The sequence below is a fragment of the Monodelphis domestica genome, chromosome 2, assembly GCF_027887165.1.
Source record: "Monodelphis domestica isolate mMonDom1 chromosome 2, mMonDom1.pri, whole genome shotgun sequence".
In the NCBI taxonomy this organism is placed as follows: domain Eukaryota; kingdom Metazoa; phylum Chordata; class Mammalia; order Didelphimorphia; family Didelphidae; genus Monodelphis; species Monodelphis domestica.
Window position 1 is genome coordinate 38,919,321 of NC_077228.1, and position 18,334 is coordinate 38,937,654.

The 18,334-nt window shown below is 39.1% G+C and overlaps 1 protein-coding gene across 2 annotated transcripts; it reads left to right on the forward strand.

The window, feature by feature from the left end:
- Positions 1–1,236: 1,236 nt before the first annotated feature.
- Positions 1,237–18,126, forward strand: LOC100027544 (guanylate-binding protein 1-like). 2 transcript variants are annotated; one of them, XM_016429837.2, is made up of 12 exons: positions 1,237–1,504; positions 5,673–5,853; positions 6,597–6,802; positions 10,946–11,073; positions 11,265–11,374; positions 13,082–13,257; positions 13,590–13,814; positions 14,184–14,464; positions 15,240–15,452; positions 15,648–15,750; positions 16,039–16,232; positions 17,046–18,126. In XM_016429837.2, exons 3-12 carry the CDS (start codon positions 6,613–6,615, stop codon positions 17,166–17,168), a joined length of 1,743 nt encoding a protein of 580 aa, XP_016285323.1. In that variant the 5' UTR covers positions 1,237–1,504; positions 5,673–5,853; positions 6,597–6,612; the 3' UTR covers positions 17,169–18,126. The 2 variants fall into 2 exon arrangements, with proteins under 2 accessions (XP_016285323.1, XP_016285324.1); XM_016429838.2 differs by lacking the exon at positions 5,673–5,853.
- The last annotated feature ends 208 nt before the right edge of the window (positions 18,127–18,334 follow it).

Genomic DNA, 18,334 nt, shown 5'->3' on the forward strand with positions numbered 1-18,334 from the left:
AAAAAAAAGTAATCAAAATATCCATAAAACCAGAAACTCCATTACTGGACTTACACCACAAGGAAGTATCAATAAAAAGAAATTCCTCATATATGTTTATTGTACCACTTTTTGTGACAGCAAAGAATTGAAAACAAAGGAGAGACCCTTTGATTGGGAATGGATATACAAATTGTGCTATATGATTGTAATGGAATATTACTGAGCAGTAAGAAATGATACATGCAATGAATAAGGAGAAGCATAAAAAGATCTATCAGCTGATGATGACATTATATAGCACTTACTACAGGCACTATGTTAATGTAGGATGGAGTAGGCAGATACACACACAATAACTAAAACAATGTAAACGAAAAGAAAACACACACAAATGAAAATAGAATCCAACAAAATTATAAAAATCAAGCATGTCTCAAAGGAAGAGATATGAAAACCCTTCCTTTTATGGTGGTGGAGTTTCAAAGACATAATATGTTGCACATACTTTCACTTTTGAAAAATACATTAATCATTGTGCTATTTTTTCTCTTCTTTCAAGAATACTATTTATACTGTTAAAAGATACTCTGAGAGAGGGAGGATGAAGAACGCTATGGATAATTATGGTGATATGAGAAAAAACATCAACAAAAACTTTTTTTAAAAAAAGGAACTTTTTTGCTCCATCCTCCATGCTCTTGCATGTTCTTATTATCATCTTCTTTCGTGTAATGTTCCATTGTTTCTCTAATATTTTTTGATCCCTAAGGTACTTGACAGCTCTTAGATCTTAGATCACTAAGCTGCTTACTGTCATTCGATGCTATGATCTCTAAGGTCCCTGTCAGTTCTGAATCTATCATCCTGTGATCACTTTGAAAACAAAATATCTCAGAGTTGTAGAACCAAAGAAAGACAACTTAGATTAACCCCATAGTTTACATTGGACAGCATGACACCATCAACTTAAATGGGAGAAATAAAAGGAATGAATGAAGGAAATACTCAAGAGAAAGGAATTAGACAACTTCATTTGCTTCATGTCTCTTTTTTTAAAAAGCTGATTTCCCAAATAAACACACATATCCAAATAATTGCAACATATCTTCCAAGGACACACATCAGTATGTTTAGATAATCTTCTATTTTAGATAATCCAAAATTCTCCTCTATGGGTGGAAATCAGTGAATGTTGACATAACCTTAAATGATCCTTCCCAGTTTCCTTTGGCATCCCCCTCAGTAATTCTCTTCATTGCCTCACTCAGCCACTCACACAAACTACTTGTTGCAATTTTCAGTTTCAGTTTCCTCTACATCATTTCATTTTTTTTACGCTGCTCAGAAATCTTTTTTAAAATTGGAAGCTCTCCTCGTACAGTGATTAGAGAGCTTCAAAGAGATAAAGAAAGCAGGACAGAATCAGAGTCAAGGAATAACAAGATTTTTTAAAAAAAAACCCATCAAGGGAGTCACTGAACCTTTAAAACACAGAAGACAGACATCGTGAAGTGAAGAAGTGGTAAGAATTTTTCTGTACTTTTCTCTCCAAACAAACCTGTCAGAAATTGTAAAGCAGATGTGCTCCCTTATGTAAAATCTTTGTCTGGAGTTTGAGGGGGAAGGTGGGTGCACCAGGCATTTTCCCTAAAATAGAACATGGTTGGTCCTCAGCATCCTCAGCAATTGGCAAAATCTTATTCTTGGTCTGGTCGACCAGTGACTTCACAATATTGACTGTTTTCACTTCATGTGGCACGTCATTCTAGGTACTGAGGTAAAAAGAGGTAAGTTTGGCACATGTGGTAGAGACTTGAAGAGAGAGAGGTTTTGTAGGACAAGCCAAGAGGCAAGAACCAAGGCTGGGGACCTTATCTGCAAAATCAAGGATTTTCAGGGCAAGCCTGCATGCACACCAAGGTGATTATCTGTCTGTCAATCAAGGAGAAGATTCCAAATGGAATGTTCCCAGGAGAGGCAGTTGGGGGTCTGGCCACACAGAGGAAAGAAGCAGGGACTTTGGACTTGGACTCTGGGTTTACTGACCAACTGAGATTTTTGGCTTTGCGCTCTCTGGGATAAACTGATACTTGGATTTTGTCTCTCTCTGGCAGTTGAAGCTGACCAGGGGAGAAACTTGGTCTCTCTCTGTTGTTGAAGCTGGCTGAAGGACCTTTGGGGGGCTGGTTTAGCTTTGGGGGCTCTGACTCTCTCTCTCTCTCTCTCTCTCTCTCTCTCTCTCTCTCTCTCTCTCTCTCTCTCTCTCTCTCTCTCTCTCTCTCTCTCTCACTCTTGGTTTTTGACTGACCAAGAAAGAAGGTTTTAACTGCTGTCCTCCATCTCTGACTGTCTCTCTGTCACAGTTGTGACTTCCCAAGCCCTCATAATCTTCATTTTATATTAGGGACACCCTCATCCCTCTTACCTCAGTTTCCCATCCTGTTTCCCAATACCCCCCCCAACTTGAAAAGGAAAAGAAAAGAGTATCTTTATAGTTCACTCAGGGGGAGGGAAGAAGCCAAAGGCTTCAAGAAGAACTGAGGGAGGCAGGAAGGAGAGGGAGTGAGGGAGGAAGAGGGTAGGAAAAATAGATTGATCCATTAGCCTCAAATAGTGATCAGTAGGCCAACCCGAGAGCAGTCCCCTGTATCAGCATCCCTCCATCTCTGTAGCAGTATCTCTCAGTGTCTCTCAAAGTACTTCTATCCCCATTGTAACTAGGTATCGTCAAGTGTGCCCCCATACCAGCAGCTCTTTAGTCACAAGCCAGAGTACATCAGTCATTGCAACAACAGCAATAGTTTAGTCAGTTTACCTATTCTATTACACACAGAATGTCTTGGAAGCTAAACTATTTTAATATTGTCAGGGGCATCTGGGTGGATCAGGAGAGTGAGAGCAAGGCCTAGAGATGGGAGGTCCTAGGTTCAAATCTGGCCTCAGACACATCCTGGCTGTGTGACCCTGGGCAAGTCACTTGACCCCCATTGCCTATTCCTGACCACTCTTCTGTCTTGGAACCAATACGCAATCTTGATTCTAAGGTGGAAGGCAAGGGCTTAAAGAAAAAAGATTGTCTGTGATAACAACTCATAAAATTGTCCAGATTTCCTATTATGGTTTAGTTGAGGAAAAGAAAGACAGAGGAAAAGACCTTAATATGAATCAGCAGCTCACTGTCACTGCTAAGCCTTCTGTCCAAAATCTCATTCTATAGCACAAATTTTCACATTTACTATAATTAGACACTGTGGTACTGTCTCCTCTGGATCTTCTCCATCTTGGTTTCAGTCCATAGGATCTTTTAATGACAATTTATCTATCTTGGCTTATTTGTGCTCTACTCAGTCTGAAAACTGGAAACTTCTGAAACTAACTCAAGCCTAGGCTTTCAAATATTCAGAATGCTAATGCACTCGGTCTAAGCCCAGAATTGAAATAGAAAATATTTAATAAGAATGAAACTTATTTGTAAACAAAAGGGCAAGAGAGCAAATTATGAGCCACATCTCCAAACAAATGTGGAGTCTTTCTATTTTAGGACACTGTCTCCATAGAGAAGTCAACAAAACAGAGTACAGAGATGAGATGGAGAAACGGCTCCAGTGGGGCCTTTCTAGCAATCCAACATATAATTGACATGCTCTACAGCCAGACCAAAGAGCCAACCAGACCAGGAAGGAATGGGAAGACCCACGGTGATCAGAGACCCCCAAACAGGAGCAAAATAGTAAGCAAGAAAGGAGGAACCAGTAGCCAGAAGAGCAATCTGTGTCTTGGATCCAGACTTTCCTCCAGATTAGATATTTCCCTCTCTGGGAGACTGAGGAGGAAAATAGCTCAAGATGTTTATTTGCTCCTAAAGGGCATGGCTGATAGACCTTACCACCAGGAACTCCTGAGTATGGGGAATTGCCTAGAGACAAGTAAAAGGCTGCCTAGATTTGTGAGGGGCCATAGGCACCTAGATAGATTGGTGATTGCTTAAATTTGATTTTTTTAAACCTTCACCTTCTCTCTTAGAATCAATACTGTGTATTGATTCTAAGGCAGAAGAGTGGTAAGGGCTAGGCAATGGGGGTCAAGTGACTTGCCCAGGGTCACATAGCTGGGAAATGTCTGAGGACAGACTTGAACCCAGCACGTCCCATCTCTAAGCCTGGCTCTCAATCCACGGAGTTGCCCAGCTGCCCCCTAAATTTGATTTTTTAAGGAGAGTTAAAGGTATTTCTCCTTTCTCTTTAACTGATTGGTTAATAGGAAAAGTAGTCATTCATGACATGGTAGGAGAAGTTAAATCAACATGCTTTTATTAAGGTCCCATCCTAAGCCAGGTTCTGTGTGAAGTACTAGTAAAATAATAAATGTCCCCCCCCCAAAAGTCCCCACTATCCAAGAGTACACAGGCTAATGGAAAAGTCACTCATCAAACAACTATGTAGAAATAGAGAGAGGATAAATTAGAGATCATTTTAAATTGCATTGAAAATTGGAAAGAAGATCTCAGATTTAATTCCTCATTGAGGTCAGTAAATGACCTTCCAGACAAACTGGCTATCTAAACAAGAAGCCAACCATCCAGCTCTCATATATTCCCACTCCTAGGTCCAGATAAAATAACGATGAAGAAATCTAATGAAAAACTGTCGTTGGTGGCTTCTTCACCCTCAGAACTGTAAAGTCAGCCAGAAGCCAATGGGCGATTGGAATGGTAATCCCTCCAGTACAACTGGAGATGGAATAATGGAGGCATTTAGGTGGTACAGTAGTTAGAGCTTTGGACCTGGAATCAGGAAGAATTCACTTCAATTCTAGCCTCAGGCAATTACTTAGCAGCCAAGTAAGAATAAAAGGTCACCTAGCATCTGCCTACCTCAGTGTCCTCAACTGCAAAATAAAGATAATATCTACCTCACAGGGTTGTTGTGAGGTCAAATTAGATAATTTTTGTAAAACACTTACTGAAGTACCTTGCACTTAAATAAATGTTTGTTCCTCTTATCAAGAAAACATGAAAGTGGCATGAAACCCAGTGGGTGAGCAAATCAGAAATACTGGGAAATGACAGCAGAGAGCAACCAGGGACATAGCAGTGCCAATCAACCTAATTCCATAGCTCTCAGCCAGGGACATCCCAGGTAACCTAGCATCATTGCATTCTTTCCACAGATGCAATAAAGGGCCCTGAAGACCCTATACTCCAAATCTTAAAAATCCAAGAGCAAGAGGGTAGGGCTGAACTCTAGGAGATTAATTTTAGCATAACAACCCAAGGATCCAGGACAAGACCATGTAGATCCAACCACCTCAACCCTTTAAAATGGCAGGAGAAGAAAGCAGTCATTTACATTGTATCTACTATGTGCCAGGCACTGTGCTAGGTGTTTTCAGAAATACAAAATGCAAAAAGATACAAAAGAATGTTTGGGCAGCAGCCCAAACAGGCAGAGATGCCATCTCAACCTGTGAATGGTCCAAAAGTCATAGAATTTGGAAAACCTACTGATTCCTTCACAGATGTTCAACTTAATCATTGTAATCAGTATATAAAGCATAAATAAACGTTGGTGTCCTGTGTGTGCCCAACTGGATATGTCTTCTCAGTTGGAGACAGAATCCCTCAAGGACAAGAACTGGTACTTTTCTCTGTCCATTCCACAGCGGTGAACTCTATGGTTAATTCATTGTAGGCTCTCAGGGAGATGAAACCACTTCAGGGTTCAAGCAATGGATACTAACTAGCGTACTCTCCACTTGTGAGAATGAATGTTACCCTCACATCTGCTTCTTTGGGAGGCGACTAGGTGAAGATTTATTCGGCCAACAAATGTGGAATCAAACTGAATGATGTATGTAAAGGGATTTGCCAAGGTAAAAGCCATTATTTTTTGTTATCAGCATTTACCTGTCTCAAACAACTTTTCTAGCTTTATACGCATTGATTCAAGCTGGCCAGACAGATTTTCTTTCTCTTTTTCTCATACAATGTCATATTTTCGGATTTTCTGAATCTTTTCAGAGACTGAACCTTACTCCTAGAATATGATCTTCCCCCTTCTTTATGAATTCTTAAGTTCCTTCAAGGCTGAGCTCATGTGTCACCTCCTACATGATGCCTTTCTTAATCAGTCCAGCTGCTGGTGTCTCCCCTCCAAATTTACCCTGTCTTTATTTTGTACATATCCTGCATGTACTTAAACATGTATACATTGATTCCTTCTTTCAAATGTAAGTTCTCTGAGGGAAGGACTATTAGGAGACTATTGCAATGTCCAAGCAAGAGATGATGAGAGCCTGAACTAGGGCATCGATTATGTGACTGGAAAGAAGGGCATACAAAGAAGAAGCAGGTCACTTCCAACTCCAAATCTATGATGATATAAATGTCAAAGATTCTAATTTTTTTTTTTTGCAATCTAAGCTGGTTTCAGAGTCGCAGAGAAACATGGGAAGAGGTAATGGTGTTAATGGGGAGAGAGAGACAGGAGGTCCTCTGGTTTTGCCTGGAGGGGCAGAAGGATAGGAATAAGACCCTGTGAATGCTGTTTCCTAGGTCAGGATTTAGAAGTAACCACTGTTTCCAGATGCTAGTTGAGTTGTCTTTGCATTTGCAGGTAGGACACCTCCAACATGGCCAGCAGTCTTTCAATGCCAGCCCCAGTCTGCCTAATTGAGAACAGTAAAGGGCAATTTGTGGTGAAACAGGAAGCACTAGATATCCTTGATACCGTTACTCAGCCTGTGGTGGTGGTGGCAATTGTGGGACTCTATCGAACTGGAAAATCCTACCTGATGAACAGGTTGGCTGGGCAGAAAACTGGTAAGTCAAATAGGCAAAGCTATGAATAATATTAAATATTATTCATTTGGATCAGGTTAAGGTCTTAAGAGATAAGGATGAATGGACCATTATCGGCAAGGTTTCCTTCTTAGTGCTCCATATTCCTTTCAAGTATAATAACGTAGAAAGAAAACTGAAAAGAGTGGTCAAATTTGACATTACAGAGCTTTTTCTTTAATTAGGGATGTGGTGAGCATAAAAAACAAAATAAAGGTAGAATCCATGAATCAGAGAATTAAAATTCAATAGTCTAGAAAAGTAATGAGTATGACAAAGCGAGTAGCAACAAAAAGGAAAAAAGAGAAAAAAGCATTGACCACAGAGAACATTTACTTAATTGGTTATGGCATTGTTGAAGATGGCATCATCTTAACAAAGAAAACTAGAGCTGTATATTTTGACATTCTATAGCAGCTCTGCTGAGATGATTGAAATTATTGTGTTGGCTAATTTTTTCCTCACTTTACTACTTAATACGAGAGTTTGAAAGGAAGATTTTTGGACCACATTCTTAACTGGATTGTGAGAGGAAAGGTGAGAGAGAGAGAGAGAGAGAGAGAGAGAGAGAGAGAGAGAGAGAGAGAGAGAGAGAGAGAGAGAGAGAGGAAAAAATAAATAATAAACTGAGAAATTAACAAAATAAATAATTTCAAAGAATTTAGAATGGGCCAGTCAAACAGAAATGGGATAAGAATATGGGAGTAGGGAAGACCGAGTGGGAATACACTGGTGTAACATCAAATGCAAAAACCTCTCTCACAGAAACTAGAGCCTATGTTTCTGCCATTCTATAGGAAGTCCTTGAGAAAAATTGGAGTCTAAAAGTTGTGAAGGAGAGATTCGGTATCTGAAGAGGAGAGAGAAAAAAGTAAAATAATTTGTTTGCAGAGATATTTGAATATAAATTATATCTTGCAGAGAAATATGAAAAAGGATTTTGGAGAAGAGTTTTAATTGGTATCATGAAAGAACTGAATGGTGGGACTAGGTTTCAGTAATTGAAAAGATAGTCGTGGTTAGTCACTGAAAGTTACTTTGGCTATGACCTTCTCTCAACTAAGATGTTATAAATAATCTTCTCTAACCTTTTTTCCTTGTTGATTATGCTGAAAGTATATGGTATTGTCAATAATTTCAATGTTTAAGTCTAGGAATTGGATGATTGGGGGCTGGGGGAGAAGGATTGATATCAGGATAGAAAAGAATCTAAGCTTATGAAGAAAGAAGATTCTCCAGTTAATCAAATGAGGAATATATAAATTGAGGTGGAACACAGAGCTAATTCATTAGCTAATGAACATATTGAAGTTTTATAATTAATAAGGGAATTTCACAACATGATCCTAGGAGAGTTAGCATCAAAATAGTTGAAACTAAAAAATGAAAAAAATTCTCATGTTCAAAATGCTGATTTAAAAAGAGACAAAATAAATACAAAATGAATTAAAGGAGTAGACATACTAAATAACTATAATCTGAAATGTGGACTGGATATATAATCTAATCAAATGAAGTTGAGTGGCAGAATCGCTGAGAAAACAGAACCCAACAAAGATGCACAACTAAAAATAAATATTCACATAGAATGAAAATGAAATAAAGGAACAAAAGTTACTTTGCATCAGAACAATTCTGAAGTGAAACTATAAAACAAAACAAAAATAAAAATTTGTACTACCTGCATAGATATATGGGAAACTATATTATGATTAAAGAAAACACAGACAATGAAGCAATACTACACTAAGTATATATGTACCAAATAGCATAGCAACTAACTTTATTTTAAAATATTAACTGAATTAGAAAAAAAGGCATAGATAATAACACGATAATTAGCAGACTTTAAAGTTCATTTCCCAGAGCTAGATATGTCTAACAGAAAGACAAACAAAAAAAGGAAAAAAAAACAGAATTGAACATATAATGGAGAACTTGGATCATAAAGACTTACGGCCTCTTCTTAGTGTGAATATTTTTTCTTTAGGGAAGGCTGACAACCCTGCCTGTAAAGCTACCAAGAGTCCCCATCTTAGCCTCAGTCATTCAGTTTTTTTCCATCACATCTGATGCTATGGCCTCATTTGGGGTTTTCTTGGCAAGGATACTGTAATAGATTATCATTATTTTCTCCAGCTCATTTTATAGATGAGAAAACTTGCCCAGGGTCACACAGCTATTAGTGTATGAAGCTGAATTTGAACTCAAGGCTACCTGATTCCAGGCCCAGTACTACAGTCCCTGCAGCACCTACCTGCTCAGTTTTGATCAGCAATTCACAGATCTAAGAGGGAAGGAATTCTCTGCCACTGAAGAGTTTCAGTAACCCAGCCTCTACTTTCTCTAAAGAGTGGTTGCAGTTGCAGCTTTCAGGGAATTTAGTCTCAGACTTGATCAGTACACTAAGGGACCGTATCTGTCACCCAGGCTCAGCTTATTACCCAAACATCTGTTTTAATTAAATTCTTTATTAGCAAAATATTAACATTTTTCACTATCAAATTCAGTAGGGGATGTGAGTGATGTAAAATGACCAAACCAGCGGCACAGACAGGAGAGAAGAGGAATATCTGCAGCCAGGGGGAGGTCCTACTCACAGAATCAAATAATACCTGTCAGAATGAAGAGCTGATCCCTGGGCATTAGCTGAGATGGTAAAGCAGTGATACTTTCAGGGAACTGTCAGCGATCACTCTTATACCTGGGGATTTAAATGGGTTTTTTTGGTGTTCTTCAAGGACTTCCTCCCAACCCCTTTCTAATAGAAGATGAGCAAAGTTCCACCCAATGTGCTGGCCGTGCCCATCTTAAGAATGATGGCAATTCTTCAATTTAATAAAGGTCATTCCATTGTGGTATATATATATATATATATATATATATTTATATATATATATATGCATATGTGATTTATATTTTATATAAATGTTTCTATCCAAATATAAATATGTTAATACAAATATTTCTATCAAAGCAAAAAGTAATGTTATTTTCAATGGGAAAATACTTGAAGTTTTACAATGAATGTAGGAATAGTGCAAGGATGACTCCTCTCTATTATTTCATATGATTCTAGAAATAATAGAGATTTTAAAAAAAAGAAAAGAAAGATGTGGCTAATAATTAAGAAGTAATAAAAATAAACCCTCAGAAGCCAGACCTGGAGATGAGAGGTCCTGGGTTCAAACCTGAACTCGGACACTTTCCTGGGAAAGTCACAACTCCAAGTGCCTAGCCCTTAACACTCTTCTGCCTTATAACCGATACTCAATTCTAAGGTAGAAGGTAAGGGTTTAAAAAAATCCCTTATAGTGTGGTTTTTAAATTCTCTCCATCTTACTTGGTCTAGCACCCAGGCATGTGCACACCCACACTACACGGGCATGTGCTAGAAAATGACAAGTCAGGAACAACTAACTGCCCCCCTGGGCTGTCCTAAGCTAAGCTTGAGCTACCATTGGCACATGTGAAACGCAAGAAGTAAGGTAGAGAACTGACTCTGAGGTTCTCGTGACTTCCTGTGGAGAGGGCGAGGTGCCAATTCGATCCTGGAACTCGAGCTTAGTGGAGCCCCTCAGACAGCTTTCCTTCAATTGGTCATGTGGGTGAGTGATAAGGACTGACTCCCTTTTCTGTTTGGCTCCCAGGCCAAACCTGGGACCAAACCTCCTGCCTCCGGCTCAGGCTGAGCTGGAACAGTTGAACTAACTCTCTTTCTCTCCCTCTCTCTCTTTCCCTCTTTTAATTTATTCCTCCTGTTGTAATTAAATCACCATAAAACTCCATTCTGACTTGAGTATTTCATTTTAGAATTTTATAAGTAAAATCCTTGGTGACCTATAATTATTATATTCAGTCTCAACCTCTAAAATTTTAACAACAGACAACATGAAGGTTTAGTAAGCAAACCCTAGAGAATTAGCACACAAAAAAACTAATAGAGATAATAGATTCAGCAATCAATCAAGTATTTTATTAAGTGACTGTTAGATGTCAGGTTCAGTACTAGGATTACAAAGCCAAAAACAAAACAACTCAGATTGGAATATCTTTCATGTGTCCTAAATGTCAAAACTCTCACATTGCTACCATTGGGGATCATCTCTCCAAACTCTTGTGCAGGTTTCTCCCTTGGCTCCACAGTGCAGTCTCACACCAAGGGCATCTGGATGTGGTGTGTTCCTCATCCCAAGAAGCCAAATCACACTCTCATTCTTCTGGACACTGAGGGGCTAGGCGATGTGGAGAAGGTAAGAGGAAGTGGATGTCACCATACTTGACCAAATGTTAATGAATATTGTTGTTAATAAATCTCAGGTGCAACAAAGACCAAATAAGTTAGTTTTTCCCAAATGCATAATCACATTAATTTAGGGCATCTCACAGAAATGGCAAAGAGCCATGCATGCACTGAATTGAGATCATGTGTTTTGACTTCCAGGGTGACAACACGAATGACACTTGGATCTTTGTCTTGGCTCTGCTACTGAGCAGCACCTTTGTCTACAACAGCATGGGCACCATCAACCAGCAGGCCATGGATGAGCTATAGTATCCTTTTTGCATAAAATGAGAAGACACTTTGCAAACTCTAATGCATATACAAATGCTACCTATTATTGCCCAAAGGAATACCAAAGCAGGATAGGGATAGCTTTCTTCTTCACTAAGGAGGCCTCTATAAAGTTAATATTTTATTGCATCATTGAATATATCTATCTATATAGAGAGAGATAGAAAGAGAGAGATATTACATATATACACATATATAGACATCTATAGGGTTATGGTAGGATTTGAGGTGAGGAAAGAACAAGAGGGAACATACAAATAAACTCTGATTTATTGTTTGGAAAGGGTAGGAAGGAACATGGGTTTAGCAGTAAACTTATACTTAATTTAAAAGCTAATATCTATTAACTATCTAAACTATCTTACTAAGTTAAGCATTAACTTTCCAATACCCAAGTCCCACACCAGGAGTCCAATCAAATGGGCCAAGATCTGAGTAGGTAGATGTCCAAGTAAGTCTAGAGATCTTCTTACTGATGCTGCCAGAAACCAGATCCAGAAAAGCTTTTTCCTCTGTTGGTCACAGGAGAAAAATCTTCTTCCAGCCTTAAACTGAGATCCTTCAGGAGAGAAGTCTGTTGGACAAATAGAATACTTTCCCAGATCCTTCAGGCTCCCATGTGACCCTTGGTCACATGCTCCTGTCAATCATTCTCTGAGGTTTGCATCTCTCAATTTTTGCAACAGTTTTTGCAAACCTTTCATCCTTTATCACAATAGACAGAGAAAGGGGTAGGGTAAGAGATGGGGTATAGAGAGAGGGAGAGTCAGAGAGTGAGAGTCAAAGAGTGAGAGAGACAGAGAGAAGGAGTAGGAGAGAGAGAGAGAGGGAGGAAGGGAGAGGGAGGGAAGAAGGGAAGGAAGGGAGAGAAGGAGGGAGGGAGGGGGAGAGAGAGAGAGGGACAAGGGGAGAGAGAAGGAAGGAGAGGAGAGAGAGACAGAGGGAAGGAGAGAGAGAGGAAGGGAGAGGGAAAGGACAGAGAGGGAGAGGGAGGGAGGAAGGGATGGAAGGAAGGAAGGGACAGAAGGAAGGAAGGAAGGAAGGAAGGAAGGAAGGAAGGAAGGAAGGAAGGAAGGAAGGAAGGAAGGAAGGAAGGAAGGAAGGAAGGAAGGAAGGAAGGAAGGAAGGAAGGAAGGAAGGAAAGAAGGGAGGAAAGAAGGGAGGAAATGAGGGAGGGAGGGAGAAAGGGGGAGAGAGAGAAAATGAGGGAGAAGGAGAGAGAGGGAGGAGAGAAAGAAGGAGGGAAGGAGGGAGGAAGAGAAAGACGGAGGAAGAGACAGAGACTAAGAGAGACTGGAAGCATGGCCTAGTGGATAGAGTCCCCTCTGCAGTCAGGAAGACCCATCTTATAATTCTACTTCTGACAAAGTAAACCACTCAATGTTTAGAGAAGCCTAAATGTAAATCATCAGCATAAATCAATAGTATTTGTAAAGGGAAAATTAATCACTGGGAGTTTCCTATACTAATGAAAACATGGATCTACTCTAACACACACACACACACACACACACACACACACACACACATTCAGTAATTGTCGGGGAAATCTCATATTCTTGATCAAAATGCCAGTATGATGATTCTAGGGAAGGGCAAGTAAAAGACTTTAGGGAATTGGGATATTGAAGGAACGATGACTGTTAAACTATTTCTCTACCACTTTTCCTTAATTAGCACCCCAGCTATGTGACAGAACTGACAGATAAAATCAAGGAAAAATCCTCCTCCAGCACTGAGCAGATAAGCCTCTTTCCAGACTTTGTGTGGACTGTGCGTGATTTTATCTTGGACTTGGAAATCAATGGAGAGCCCATCACCTCTGATCAGTACCTGGAGAATGCCCTGAAATTGAAGAAAGGTCCCAGTGACTAAGGGTTGGGCAGTGGGGGAAAGTCCTCAAACTGTTTTATGCAGTTCATCATTGTGTAGTTATAGTCCTCAGGTTCCTTAAAAAAAAAAAAGGCAGATGGGGATATGATGCAAGTCATAGAAGGGTTCTAGATGAGTAGATTCAACTGATGATTATATTCATGGGACTAGTATTTTGTCATTTTTCTTTCATCAACCTCATGCCTGCAGACTTCAGAATTAGGAGTGAGTCAAATGTTCTAGATAGGTCTTATTTTAGGGGACGGACCTCTAGGCCAACTTTCACTCTATGCCACATTATTCTTCCTTCCTCTTCCTTAGGTACAAGTGAAGAAGTCAAAATATGTATCAAGAAGTTCTTTCTAAAGAGGAAATGCTTCATCTTTGTCCCACCAGCCCACACTAAAATGCTCAAGAAGCTTGAGAAACTTCATGATGATGAACTTGATGGTGACTTTGTGGAAAGCACTAAAAACTTCTGTGAATACATCTTCAAGAATTCTGAGGCCAAGACTCTCCCAGGAGGTGGCATGGTCCATGGGCCCCGTGAGTTTCCTCACCAGCACTTCCCATGATTCCTTGTGATATTTGTAGGGAACACCAGAGTGAAGCAGATAGGAGTTTTCTTAGGGTAACCATAAACAAAGGCAATGACTCTCTGCTTGTACCAGACCAGCCACATATACCACATTTGTCAGAGCTTTGGTTACCAAAAACATCTTCCTTGTTTCCAATTTTCTAAGCATTCTCCTCATCACTCTTGATACTACCTGATTCTGTCAGAAAGCTCCCTTTCTGTGAAATGAAATGAAACCCCTATTCTCCACTCTGGAAAAGAAAAAAGGTACAGCCCCATTTTTAAACAGGGTCACTCTGATCATTCTCGTGACAGCCCCATTTGTCTTCCCTCTCTAGGTCTAGGGAACTTGATTCTTACCTATGTCCAGGCCATCACCAGTGGAGGTGTTCCTTGTATGGAGAACGCAGTTCTAGCACTGTCTCAGACAGAGAACTCAGCTGCAGTTCAAAGGGCCTATACATACTATGAAGAGATAATGAGGCAATCAGTCAACTTCCCCACAGAAACTCATGAAGAACTACTGAATGTGCATAATGTCTGTAAAATGGAAGCCATTAAAGTCTTCATGAAGAATTCTTTCAAGGATGTGGATCAGAAATTCCAAAAAACATTGGAGGTATTTTTGCTATTTTAGAACTTTTCTTTTGAGTTACAGCTCTTAATAAATTATAAAGCCTCATCTCATTATACTGGCTTTGACATTTCATTTTCAATATTACCCTAATCAAAAGCTCCATCACTTGTGTGCTCTATATATTTAGAATAATATGATAATCTAACTAATCTATCTACCTACCTGTCTATCTACCTACCTACCTATCTATCTGTCTGTCTGTCTGTCTGTCTGTCTGTCTGTCTCAAGTTTTGAGAAGTTGAAGGGTTACACATAAAAGGACCACTTGAGATTTTTGGTCTGCATTATCATAATATGCTTTACATGCCACATTCCAAAATAAAGGCAGTAGCAGGAAGGGCTTTCTGGAAATGTGAGATTAAGACACTTGTACTCTTCATATATTGAAGGATCCAATAGGAGTTGATCTCAGGCCAGCAGATCAGAGGCCAAATTAGGTCTTCTATTTGACTGCCTATAAAAGTGCAAAGAGACCACAGATTTTGGTTCTATGACAATATATTTTTCTAAGAAGTGCCTGACATTTCCTGAAGGGAAATATTCTCAAGGAAAACATCCTAATAATTAGAATCACTTTAAAGTGAGAGGTGATGGGTTCTCTTTCATTGGAATTCATCAAGCAAAGACTAGAAACTCACTTCAGAGGCATGTTGTAAAGGGTTCATGGGGTAGAATTACTGAGGTCTTTTCCATTTCTGAAATTATATAATTCTGTAGTATCCTTTATATCTTTTTAAAAAATTTAATCACTTTAAAGATTCGTCTAGAAGACAAGCTACATGATTTCTGTGAACAAAATGAAAGAGAGTCCTTAGACCGGTGCACAGCTTTGCTTCTGGATATTTTCAGTCCTCTGGAGGAAGCAGTGAAGCAGAAAGTCTTCTCTTTTCCAGGAGGTTATGACACCTTCCTTGATAACATGCAAAATCTTGTAGAGGAGTACAACCGACAGCCCAGGAAGGGGATACAGGTAAATCTTCCCTTTGGCCATAGATCCAATCAAGGTTGCCAATTAAGGGGATGTAGGTAACTTTAAGGGTCTTTTCCAAGCCCTAAGGTGAATAATTCATAGTATGGTCATTAGTAAGCTCTGCTGAAATGAATGGACAAGCCTTGGCATTACTCTCACATCACTATTTCTTGTTCCAAATTCATTGTACTTCAGGCAAAGAAGACTCTGGAAGAATACTTGAAATCAAAGGAAACTGTAACTGAAGCCATTAAGCAGGCAGACCAAGCCCTTACAGCAAAAAAAAGAGAGAAAGAAGGTGAGAAACATATGAAAGAGACTCTAACTTGAATAGTCCTGAGAATTGTGTCTTCTACCCTTGGGAACAGTATGCAAGAAGACTTGATGTCCTTGAAACATTTTAATTCAACAAAGACTCTTTTTTTGCTTCCTAAATCTTCATCTCTCTTTAGGAAAATATTAGTTAATCTAGTGAAGAGGTCCTATATGTTTGCTCTATGAAGTAAAACCAATACTCACCAGGGGGAAAAGGTTGGGGGAGTAAGAAGTCCTTTACCTCTGGTTAAATTTTTGTAATCTTTTACAGAGCAAGAGAAGAAAGTACAAGCTGCAGCTGCTGCTGCAAGAGAGCAACAAATGAGGCTAAAGAGACAAGAGGAGATGATGCGGGAACAGGAAAAGAGACAGCAAGAGCAAATAAGGCAACTAGCTGAAGAAATGGAAGCCCAAAGGAGAAAGTACTTGGAAGAGCAAGAGAGAGAGCAGGCTAGGAGACTGCAGGTATTATACACATTGCCCCTGTTCAACATCTGTCCTCTTTTACCTTAATGAATCTAATACATGGAGATTACTTACAACCCTTAGATAATGAAACTTTGGAGCCCTAAAAGAAGATCATTGTAGTTCAAGACATCTCTTATCTCTTTTATTTCATCCATTTGGCAAACATTTATTAAGTGTCTACTCTGTACAATTACTGTGCTAGGCTTTGGAGATAGAGGGGGAAAGACAGAAAGGAAAAGAAGGAGGACAATTAGAGAAGAAAGAGAGGGAGGAAAGAAGAAGAGAGGGAAAAAGGGAGGGAGGGAGTGAAGTAAGGAAGAACAGAAGTAAGGAGAAATGAGGAAAAAAGGAAAGGAAAGAAGGAAGTGAATAAATAGGTAGAGAAGAAAGTAGGAAAAGGGGGAAGGAAGGGAAAATTCAAAGCACTCAAGATGCTAACATTTTTCTGGGTTTCCAAAGTGCTTCTCTGCTCTTCTCCTTGAAGCCAGAAATATATTTGCTTTATATTGTTGGTTTTCTTTTTATGTGTTCATATAGTTTCTCTAACTATATTATAAATCCCTCAAAAATAAGAATGGTGCTCAATGAAGAATGTTATTAAGTAGCTAGAGCTAAAGGCAATCAGTCACTAAGAAACCCAGTAGAACGTAACTTCTCTGAAGGCAGGAACTGTTACTGTTTTTGTCTTTGTATCCCACCATCCAGCCCCTAGTTGTAGTGCTTGTTGGGATTAAATTGAATTACCAAACCTGAGAATTCCCCTCTGTTTTCATCTTCATTTGAACCATTTTTGTTCTTATTTCTCTTTAGGAACAAGAAAAATTACTCCAGGAGCAACAAAGGAGGGAGATTGCCGAAAGACAACGTGAAATTCAGGCTCTTCGGGAGCAGATTCACAACAATAATTCACAAAGTGACTGTATTATATTGTGAATGTAAGGACTTTAGCATTTCACTCAGACAGGGCTATAATCTCATTTAAATGAGAAATATTCATCCTTGGGGTAGTGCACAAGAGACTCATATTACTGAAATAATAATTGAATTATACAATTGTTTGATTAAAGGTACCTCAGAAAACATTTATCCAACCTTAGTCCAAAGAATGTGCCTCTTTTACATCATCTCTGACAAGTAACTGGCCATTGAACTGTACTCCAAAGGTCTCCAAGGATGCTGAATACACTCCCTTAGTAGGTAAGGCATCCCATTCCATTTTAGAATGGCTCTATTTGTTTAGAAAGTCTTTCCTTATGAGGACCTGACATCTTCCCTGAAAATGCCATTTAGCTCTGTTCCATATGAATAACCTTACCTAGTCTAATTCCCTCTTTCTTTTGAAAACCCTTCATTTATTTGAAGACAACTACCATGAAACAGAAACTAGAAAACAAAAAAAGGAGAAGGGAAAAGGGACATTTTGATGGGTTAAGGCACAGTCAACAAGAATGTCACTGCTATAATGCTTTCCCATGTGGGAGTTCTTTTGTTCTATGACTCCTTCTTATTATCTTCTTTCCCCCTTGACCTTTCTTCCCTTCTCCCTTTGCCCCGACACTGCTCTCTCCTTTTCCTCCTTTCAAAACTTATTCTTGTGGGTAGGGCAAAAGCTACTCTAGATTCTCCCAAGTCTCTATCAGTAGAAATTCTGAGCTGAGATAAAAACACTGTATGAATTACCAAGTAGCCAGTGGGGCAGTTAGATGTTACCTTGAGTAAATAAACCAACTTTATGAGTCATTTAGGCCCAAGATTGTGAAAAAAAGTTGGAAAGTGGATGAGCTGGCCCAGATCCTATCCTGAATTTGTAGCTTTCTCTAACTCAAAAGGATTAGGACATGTACTTTTTGAGGACAAAAATAAACAATTTTGCAAATTTGTGTTCCCAAGATCTATAAGATAATCTTGTATATATTAGGTATTTATTGAATTTTTAATGAAAAAAAAATATCCAATGATACATCTATCTCCTCTACTAAAATATCCTCCCCTGGTCCATTAGATCCTTTTAATGGAATGTAACAACTTTCTCCTTCCTCAAGTTTGTATTAAAAGTGATTTCTAAAGAAAACCTTAAAATTTGCTTTAGATTCAAATAT